Source organism: Cariama cristata, unplaced genomic scaffold, assembly GCF_000690535.1.
Source record: "Cariama cristata isolate BGI_N322 unplaced genomic scaffold, ASM69053v1 scaffold11900, whole genome shotgun sequence".
In the NCBI taxonomy this organism is placed as follows: domain Eukaryota; kingdom Metazoa; phylum Chordata; class Aves; order Cariamiformes; family Cariamidae; genus Cariama; species Cariama cristata.
In genome coordinates, this window is record NW_009594166.1 from 111130 (window position 1) to 122227 (window position 11098).

An 11098-nucleotide genomic window follows, 5' to 3' on the forward strand; every position below is an offset into this window, starting at 1 on the left:
AGCCTTGAACATTGACTATGAATTTGAATTGAATATGTTTTGCTGAGCAGCTTTGAGCTGCTGGTGGTTGCATTTTTTGGAACAGGAGCTTTGGTGACTAGCTGGGTCGTTATACGAGAAAGAAAAGGAGAATGAACAGCCTTAAAAAAAAAAGCTACTTATACAGATTAGAGTGGTGTACTACTTCACAAAGTGTTGGAGATGTGGAGTCTTCTACAGCATGAGCTGCGATCCCACCAAAATACTGCTAGCAGCTAGCTCTCCACGAGCAGGTCACCAGCCACTACAGTCCCACAGAAGCCTGTTAACTTAAAAAAGGGGTCTTTTAAGACAGGAGGAAAAAAGGCAACATAATTAGGTAACCTGGTTCATTGAAAGCACCTAGACCATTCTCAATGTGGACAAATCAGTTTCTTTTTAGAACAAATACACATTCAACAGTATTTGGGGTGACTTCCATTTCCAATAACATTGTTGTAACATAGGAAAGAGGTATGTTTGTCTTAAGCATTTTCTTCTTTGAAACAGACAGAAGAAGGGACAGAGAAATTACAAGAGGTAGTGAGTTTAGCAAACCTGCACATAAAACAATCTTTCATAAGAATAAAATGCTGCATTTACAGCTGTAAATGTATACACTCATATAATTTAAAAATACAAAGCTATTTTTACTGTGTTTCAAGGTTGCTCTTTTTTAGTTCAGAGAATGAAACGCTCAAGTGCTGGACTTAAAGTGGTCAACCTCATTGCATTGGCAAAACCAAACCATTCATGCAGCACTGGGCTTTTAACTCATCATAAGTGAGAAAGATAAACTCAGCAGTTAGTGTAACCAAAGTGCAATTGTGTTCTTCACACTGTGTACATTTTGACTGGCTTGTAAAAAGAATGTAGAAGTTCATGACTCTCCCTGGCAGCTTCTTGCGATGACCGAAGAAAACATGATCTGCAACATATATGGCCACAGCCTGACTCCGAATGAGAAGACAGGTTTTTATCAGACAGTGGAGAAAAGTCAAAGTCAGCTACCTGGAAAAGGAACATCAAAGAGAGAATTTTTAATTCAGGTACTACTGGCTCAAGTGAGTCCAGCAAGATTACTTTGGGCCAGAAACGGTGCTTGGTCCTCAACCAGTTTCAGTCAGTCACCAAGTTCAAATAGACTTCTGATTTATACCTGTTGCACACATGGCTCATAGGCAGTCTCTCTACAGGTACATTATTCATATTGTGGCATGATGTAAAGTGTATTAGGTACTTTCCAAAGGGCCATGGAAGTTACTTTTGATTTAGGAGCTCATGCTTATTACAAATACAATAAAGTAGCAAGTGAAAGCTACACCAGAAATGGAAGGGAGCTGGGGAAATAAAGGTCACGAACTAAGGTCAGGTGACAATTTAGTGCCACTTTAGGTAACATACCCACCCTTTTTTACTCTCCTGTATGCTCTCTCATTATCCCCCTGCTTTCTTTTATGTAACCACTCTGAGGTACATCCTCTGGAAGGGATACTTCAGTGCACGCACCTGCCTGGGAATGTTAACAGACTGCCTTAACATGATAGCCTTGGCAACTTGAATTACAGCTATAGTTCTCTGTAACAAGCCACAAGCGTGCCTGTTGCTTAAAGTGTTTGCCAACACTTTCCAGATTTTGCCATGGAATGGATCAGACATACCAGGAAATAAATGCTCCCTCCCGCTCTGTCTGTCTGCGGATTAAAGAAGGGACAGGGCTGAAGGGTATCTAATTACTATCCCAGCTCAAAGTAAGAGTAACTGAATACCTCCACAAGATCTTTTTGTTGTGTGTTACTTCGAAAGGTCGTGTACAGCACCAGTCCTAGCATCACTGAAACCAGAGTGATGCAGAGCAGGACAAAGAAAGCCGGCTGGATCCCTAGGAAAGAGCACAAGGGTACATTCCCGGAGTGATACAATACACTGAGAAGAGGCAACAGTGAGAGGAAACGATGTTTTAGAACAAAGGACATGTGTTTAACAGGAAGAAATTTTTCAGCCCATATCACTTCAGGTCTTTCTGAAATCTCAGAAGTGGGAATGCAGGGTTGTGAGGTTGTAAGGGTCTTTCCCTTTTTATCCCTCTTTTCCCTTAAACAGCATAAAAATCCCCCAGCCAGTTAGGTATGTTAGCCCTAACTCTCCAGGACGTTTGTACCTCCATTGTACCCCAAGAGGATAGGAAGGAGCCTTATCTTCACAGCAGCTAGCAGCCTCCAGCAAAGAGGATTTGCACACTTAGCCCTGAATGCACACAAGTGCCTTCTGGAGTGAGCTGCCCTGTCTCTATACATGTGCTGGCCCACGGTGAGATGGTACAACCATTCTGTACCACAGCCTGGCTGTCCTCTGGTCAGGTCCTCTTCACTTGGCCACTTAACCACTTTCTCAGATGATTCAGGGACCCAAAAGGGGCATGTGTGAACATGTATGGGGGAACCAGCAGGGGTTGCTGGCTGGGGGGACAGAAACCTGTAATGAAATGGAGGCCTAAAAAAGTCTACCCTTAAAAAAAACATAACTAAACTAAACAAAAGGAAGAATTGAGACTGCTTAATTAAGGGAGCGTTACAGACATACCTGTTTTCCTAGTTACTCTCTCTAACTACAAAAGCCAGACTATTTAAACTGAAAAATACATAAATTAAGTAACTCAGCCTTCCCAGGAAACTCATTAGCTTCAAGATACTCTTGAGACTAAGGGTTCACCAGGATGCAAGAAGCTCAGAGCAATTACGGTAGGCACATCATAGGCTCTCCTTTCTCTTCCTCCTTCCTCTGCTTTTAGGGATCTATACCACTTCCCAGAAACCTCATCTGCAGGCTGGTTAATCCATAGTTGTCCCTGACATGTTTGAGACTATCAGTTCCCTGACAGGTAGGAATCTCCGTGCTGCTCAGACTAGCTGCTCCTCACCTGTTGGCCACACTTTTATTTCATGGTATGTCTGCAGCATCGTCACGCCGTTCTCCACTCTGATGCTGAGGCAATACTGTCCAGCATCACTGAAGGTATGGCTGAGATTGTAGCATGAACCATTAATCCCCACCAGATGGCATTTTTCACCTTCAAGTGGAATGCACTCGGACTTTATAATCCAGCATAATGCTAGCGGCGGGCTGAAATGACAAGAGCAAAAAGAAAAATCCAACAAAACACTTAGGTGAAAACTTTGAAAAATTTCAGCTAAGAGCTGATGAATCACTTGGTCGAAATAGCATACTAGTTATGAAAATAGTGAAGTTAGTCTAAATACAAATAGAGAAGTAATTAACTGCACATTTGGTTTATAGCATTTGTCAATTGAAAAAGTTCTTTGTAAGGCTTCTATAAAAGTAAGCCTTTCAGCTTCAGCTGAGAGATAAATACCTGTGTGGGTCATAGGCAGGCCATTGTGTGTAGAAAACCCCATAGTCCTCTCCAATAAAGATAAAAGGAAGCTTTTTTCCCTGCACTTGCACAGGATTATAGGTTGTTTTTCCTTTGTTCTTCTCACACAGAAGAAATCACTCTTTGGGGTACTGAGGCACACCCAAGACTTTTCTGATTAAAAAAATGCACAACCAAAACTGGAAAGAATGTAAAATGAGCTCTGTACAATGGACTAACAGCTGGAAAAGGTAAATAAATTGCAAGGATCACAGTACTGCCTTACAATGACAAAAAGTTTTTATTTGCTATCAAGCAGTCTAGGTGCAATCCACTTTATGGCCATGTATCTTCTCACCATGTCTAATTCATGCCTTTTATTTACATTTTCAGACCCTTGTTCCAACTGATTCTGCTTGGACTTACCTTACACACTGTGGACTTTGATTCTGACAATAGTCAGAGCTTTTCTTTACCTCATCTTATTAGTATTTCATTCCTTTTCTCTTTAGGACATTCTCTGCTAAAGAAAGCAGCATGTTTGTGTGTTTAGCTAATTTTCTAGCTTTGTTTTTGACAACCCATCTCTCAAGCCTTTCTCATTGCTTCTCTATCATAAACTCCCATTGCATGGGTCCCAGTCCTGTGACTAGGAGGTTAGGTCTGGCAAACATTGTCCATCCTAAAACCAAGCCTGCTTTTAGGGATCTCAGGTTTGCCTGTAATGGGTTTTGGCTGATCATATTTACTGCTGTGCCATCTCCAGTTTCCACTCCTGCCAACGTGCTGTTCACTTTCTGAATGCAAACTGTGCTGCTTTGTCTATTGGGACTGTTTATGCCTTTGGCAAATGACTCTCTGTTGGGTGCTGCGCACTCTATCCTGCATCCTTACTAACAGACCTGCTTTTTTTTCTTTTTCTCTTTTTCTCTCCCCCCCCGGCCCCCCCCCCTTCAATCCAGCATTAGCCTAAACAGCTCCCGGTTGCAGAACGTGAAAGTGTCACTCTTCTGGAAAATAAATTACTTCTGTTGTCATGGAGTTTTTATGGTGAAGGAGCTTTCCTGAGTGTTTCAATAGTATTTAAAATGCTTCTGCAATACAAAAATCCCTCTGATGTGTTCTAAATACTGCAGTTTGGGAGACCGTGTGCTAGGATCAAGGTGCTCATGACTCTCCTATATTCCTATAATCCTCACTGCATGGAGCCTCTCCGTCTTATTCATCTTGTGACAATCTTAGCTTTGCCAAAATTACTCCCCAAACCCATTATTCCCATGTGCCAGTCGAGGATTGCTGCTATGCAACAGGGCTCTGCACTCAGTTTAGTTTAACAGTGGGGAAACTGATGAAGGAGAAAAATTCAAAAGGAAGTTTCAAAATGTAATTTTTCCTGCTATCTTTCTCTGGGTAGTTCTCTTTTAACATTCTTTTTACAAAGATATAAAAATAACATTTGCTTTATGTAGGAAGATTCTATTTTTCTGTAAAGATGCAGGCTCTTAGAGTTCATGGTATTTCAAGTCAGGAAAACAAAATATTCAACAGTATTTTGTTCAAAGGAAATATTAATTTATTTTTTTTTTTTAAAGGGACAGATCTATGGGGTACAACTGACTATTTTAAGAAAACAGTGGGGAAAAACACTTAAATAGACAATGCCTTTTGGGGAAAGAAGTTGTGTTTGCTACTTACGTGCCATTGATATGAAGAGATAAACTCAAGTTTTCCATTACGTGAGTCTCTCTGGAACCCACTATATCAATACTTTTAACAGCATCTGAGAGGAAGAAAAGAAAGCATGTCACACTCCATGTGTAAACTTGAAATTCACTGGTTTTCTAGTGAAGGTTTGTTTTCATAGGCTTCACAGATTTTAGCTCCATCAGTCACATAAATAATAATACTTGCCTCACACCCAAACCCAAAACCTACCGGTAGAGGTGGTGTAAGTTTTCTGAGGTTTTTGCGATTTCTTTTTGATACATAATCGACTACTTTATTAATCTTTTACATTTTTACTTAAGTGTTTATTCACTCCTGAAGCTGATCAAATCAATGAGACTTTCCTAATGCTTATTTTAACTAATTTATTTTTGAGGGATAGCTGGCATAAATTAGACAAACAAATCCTCCATAAGTTATGGTAAACATTTTATTGTAAGTTTAACTGTATGTGAGATTTTTACAAAAGACAGTAGAACTTTTGGTAAATGAAACAGAAGATTTTATATCTTTCCCCTCGTTTTTTCTGCACTAGAACAGCACAAAGTCCGCTCTGCAATGGAAACACTTCATTGAGTAATGTTGACCGGTTCTGGCACGTGAAACAATGCTGAAGTTGTATTATCACATTAAAGCTAGATTGATTCTGTACATATATTGCAAGTTCTGTTTCGAGTATGCAAAATGTTTTGCAATTACCTAATAGCTCCAGAGCAGTGGTAAAATCACCAGTTTTCTGCACCGTTTCTCTTTCATGTATGATGCTTCCAATTTGTTCCCATTCAGCTATGACTTTCAGATGCACTGTGCGATTCCCCGTGGTAGAGCAGTTATAGTAGACAAAGGGTTCCTTGGTAATCTGATAAACTCTGTGTGCAACATGAAAAGATTGAGAATCAATATCACCTTTTACCAAGTGCTTGCATACTTCTGATTTAAAAAAAGACAAGCTCCAATATATTTTCTCTATAGACAATGCTACAGTCGGCTGTGATTCTAATTCTACTTTATGTCCATATCAATGAGGATTAATGTCTGTGGCATTACCAACAGAACTACAATCAGCATAAGACCCAGAGTATATTTATGAATTTTAATCAAAGAAACTGAAGACAATGCTAAAAGAGTTCACAAAATGGAATAGTAATAGCCAGTAAATTATGAAAACTACCTAAGGGGGGGAGGAGAAGAAAGAAAGAAAAAATTTAGTATTCAAAGACTAAAGCTTACATTTCTCTTTGCATACAGTTATTTGTATTGGAACTATATTTGTCCTCAGGGAAGGAAAATAACCAAATGTCTTTTTTCCTCCCTACTGCTGAGTTGCTTTACCCATGGTTTTATTTCTGATGGTTCTGAGCTATGTTGGTTTCCCCGTACCCCTCTCCATTTCGTTATTAGGTAAGCATTAGGTGTGTGCTAATGTGCACCTCCATATTATCCGACAGACCTATCCACTTCCAAAAGCTCCTTACCCAAGCTATGGTATATTTATGGGTAGCTGCATAGTAACAGCTACTTACTGCCCAACCACAAGACAGTATGCTGCTTCCATTTTCCTTAAGTGCACAAATTATTCACATATTCCACAACAACAACCTGCTAATGGAGATCTGCAGGCGTAATGATGTTGTAAAATAACAATTTACAGTAAGTTACTTTTTCCAGTTCATACAGTTCAGTTCGGCTCATTGCACACACAGTAATACACCTTAGCACATATTTGAACAAGAAACTTAAGTCTTTAAAACATCACCATTTTGTGAGTACACAGTGACTTCTGTGTCAAAGTTTTCATAATTCACCTGGTTGACATGCGAAGAACATACCAGCTGACAAAGACATATGCTTTGTCCTATGATTTAATCAGAATTTTTCTCTAGATGAGCATCTGAATCAGAGCCATCTTGAATACTCATTAAAGCAAACAAAGTAACGACACCTACCCATCTCCAAAATCCCAGTTGTAGACAAATGATGCTGACTTGAAGTAATGACTTGGGTCATGAAGACAGAAAGAAATCCGGGTTACAGAACCCATGGAGGAACTAGAACTATGCGTGATAAATCTACTGTCTTCTATCTGCGCAATGCTAAGATTCCCTGTGATAGATTCTGCAGAATAATAAGGTGGAAAAAGAATGACAGCATATATCACTTTCATAGCATGCTCTGTGTAAGTATCAAAACATTATTTAAAATGTACTGCATAAGTCTTTCTATGTCCTAGTCCAAGTGGTTAAGTGCATTTTATATCTATTACTCAGTGTTGTTACATGTGTTAGTGAGGCAGAGAGATTAAATTACTTATTTAGGGTTATACAATGGGTCACGATAAAGCTTCTAATAGAACTAGGAGATATAATCCTGGGCTGATTAACGTCAATATCAATTTTTACTATTGATTTAAAAAGAACTGGGATTAACATAAAATATCTAGATCAAGGGATTCAGAATAAAACCAGTATACACACCCTTCATGTTTGGGGTGGTGTTTTTTGTTTGTTTGTTTTGTGGGGTTTTTATGTTGCTGTTGCTGGTTTAGTTTTTTGTGGTTTAGTTTTAGCTACTTCCACAGAAATGAAATTTTGACTACTATGAATAATAGATATGCTATATGTTGTGAATACAAAAAGGGTGAAATTTTGATTTTGCTGTCTTTGAGAGATCCTGTGCTCAAGTTTATTTACAAGGACTGGCAAAGGCTGATCTAAAAAAACCCTCTAACACCTATGAATAAAGAGGTATTATGATGATACACTTATCAGCTCATTATAAAATTAATGGGCTACTAATTACCAGTAACAGACTCTTACCTTGTTAACAATTCGTTAAATCTGGTTAACCATTTTCTTGATGATGCACAAATAAGAATCACAGTTACTGCTTCAGAACGGGGCTGGTAACGCAGAACTAACTGGAGTTGTAATTTATATGAGTTATTGGCAACTGCCTTTGGGCCCCTGTGAAGCCGCGATGGGTGCTCTTGTTTGGGGCAGGTAGAAAGGTACAATGGGATCTTACTTTTTACAGCTATAGAAAGCTTCTATCCCTTTTGCTTGTGGCATGAGACAGTGCAAATTTGACAGTACAAAGCAAGAAAGGAATACGTAGATACTCAGCAAGGCAGCGGTTCTTAAGAGAGAAAAGATCTCATATATACTTTTATAAACACTTATCCAATAAGCTTGGTGTTTCTCAAAGAAAAACCTCAATAGCTATTCCCCAAAATGTCAGCTATGCCCTACGAACAACTCTTTTGTCCTCACCCATGTCCTTATCTTTGACTGGGAGCTGGGTCTATTTTGGAGTACGTAAGTAGAGCCCTGGGACATGGGGTTGGAGGGATGTGGTTATCGCTGTCTGAAAGAAGGGATTGTGGGAAGCTGTCAGGTGAGAGTTCACGTCAATCCTCGTATCAGAGATTATGTTAACCATACCGTACCATTGATCAATTTGTCAAAAAATGCATATTCATGGTTATGAATGAAATTGTGCTTAGCAATATTTGGAAATGCAGCCATGACTTCCCATCCAGTTGCAGTACATTCAGTCAGAACTTTAAAAGAAAATGCAATGGTTCTGTTGTGCTGATGGCCTAAATTTTTGCTATGTCATGCAACAGGGAGAATCAGTCAATTGTCACTGCTGCTGGTCATCCTAACTTTAGGATCAGAAATGCTGGGAAGCAGTACAGGAAGCATTGTTTTAGGAGTCTGGACATCACTGAACAACACTGTGATGCTACTGAAGCATCCGGTTTGTTCATTTTCTCTACGTGATAGAGGCAGGAAAACGTGGGCAGGATCACACTTGCTTCCCAGATGGAAGTAGACTACAGCAGAGCCCGCTCAGTACAGTACCTCTCAAACCCACCTTCAATCAAAGGGCTACACAAATCAAACTCTGTTGGCAGAAGCCTTATTTACACCTGGCTTTCATTTTTTTGATGCTAGCAAAGGCAGCAAGCATTCTGATGTATACTGAATTCCTAAAGACACAGAAGTTGTAAAGCCATTTTACCTGTAATCTGAAGCACGGTGACATTTCTAGCAACCGGCCGACATAACCAACAGTTTCTATGAGTCACCCAGACAGATACAGGAAAAGTCCCAGGAAATTCACCGCTCACATTAATTACGGAGTTAAACCGCTGCTCGGATTTCTCTATCAGAATCAGAGGAGCATAAATCCAGTTAAAGTGATACAAGTTTGATGCAACACTGTCATTCTTCATACTTAGGCTGGCGTGAACAGTAGCTTGAGCTCCTGTTGTGATGGGACCATTGTTGGTTATTTCCAGACCATACTCCCCTGTGGAAATCAGAAGGAAAAAAAAAATCCAAACCTTGTATTGCATTTTTTATTTTATTTATTTATTTACACATTTTAACTAGTCAGCTGTAGTTCTGTGACTCACAATGGCACTCATCCCAGCAAGGACTTTACCACCTTCTTTTTTTTTTTACCATTTAAAAACCTGGAACAGAAACTGTTGCATGTACGTATCAGTTCAAACAAGTAGCATTAAATGATATGTTAAACTGGCTCCTAGAAATGTTAACAGTAGAAGGGAGCTTCAAACTAGAACACCACAAAAACTTTGACGAGGTTTTATAAGCAGAGCTGGGCAGTGGCTGTACATTCAGTGTCACTAATGATCTAAAGTGGACACTAAACTTCCAGCTACTGGACGAAAGTAAAGCTCAGCTCTAATCTCTGTCCTGAAAAAAAAAAAAACCAAACAAAAACCCAAAACCAACCAACTTTCCACCTCAGGTAAGACTTAATCCAATAGATTTCTTTGTCAGCTCTGTTGACCTACAAATCTCTCCCACCTTCCTCCTAAATGACCAAACCCCTCTCAGTACCAGCTGCTTCTTCTCTGTGGTCCACCATTGACTTTCTTTTCCAGGAAAGGGCCAAAAATCCCAATGTAAATAAAACTTGTACCATGCCCTAGGGGCAGATCAGTTGCCATCCAGAGGGACCTGGACAAGCTCAAGAAGTGGGCCCATGTGAACCTCATGAGGTTCAACAAGGCCAAGTGCAAGGGCCTGCACCTGGGTTGGGGCAACCCCTGCTATTAATACTGGCTGGGGGATGGAAGGGAATGAGAGCAGCCCTGTGGAGAAGAACTGGGGAGTACTGGTGGATGAAAAGCTGGACAGTGTGCACTTGCAGTCCAGAAAGCTCATTGTATCCTGGGCTGTATAAAAAGAAGCATGGCTAGCAGGTTGAGGGAGGGGATTTTTTATGATGAGGGTGGTGAAACACAGGAACAAGTTGCCCAGAAAGGTGGTAGATGCCCCATCCCTGGACACATTCAAGGTCAGGTTGGACTGGCTCTGAGCAACCTGATGTAGTTGAAGACGTCCCTGCTCATTACAGGGGGACTGGACTAGACAACCTTTGAAGGTCCTTTCCAACCCAAACTATTCTATGAAACAGCAAGGCATGAGAAGTACAGGACCCATGATGCTGAACCACCCCTGCTGCTCTGGATCGCTCACTGTTATTTTCTCTGCCATGTTTACATAAGCGCCTTACTTCAGCTCTTACAACTACTGCAACGGGCAGAGCAGAAGTGAAGTTGGGTTTTATGGAAAGGATACACTCAATGTTTCCAAAAGATAGCAGTGCAACAAGATTAAATGGCCTTCATGTGTTAAAAACAAACAAAAAAACCCAACCAGAAAACAAAAGTAAAGGCAACAACTACTAAATGTTGTGAAGTGGGGCAGAGCTGGGAACACGATCTGGTTGTTTTCCTCCAACATGAAGCACGTTCCCTCCCTGCATCGGCATTCTGCCTGGCTGTCCCCTCACGAGCAAGCAACGGGGCAATGCTGGGCAGATCAGCAGAGCTGTGAGGGTTCTCATGCTGGTGACTTTGTTTCTCCTCTCTTTCAGCAGGCATTAGATTGCTAACAGGACCTGAATCTTTGAGCTTCAGAAGTTGCATTTCTCACTCATCCATGA

At 40.4% G+C, this 11098-nt stretch overlaps 1 protein-coding gene across 1 annotated transcript; it reads right to left on the reverse strand.

Annotated features, from left to right (window-relative positions):
* Positions 1–447: 447 nt before the first annotated feature.
* On the reverse strand, positions 448–9430 carry TMEM130 (transmembrane protein 130; the record flags this gene model as incomplete). Its single annotated transcript, XM_009697012.1, has 7 exons — positions 448–1029; positions 1788–1900; positions 2939–3141; positions 5087–5171; positions 5816–5985; positions 7063–7231; positions 9140–9430. Coding segments are annotated over 7 exons (1208 nt in total), but the record flags the coding sequence as incomplete, so codon positions are not given.
* Between the last annotated feature and the right edge of the window lie 1668 nt (positions 9431–11098).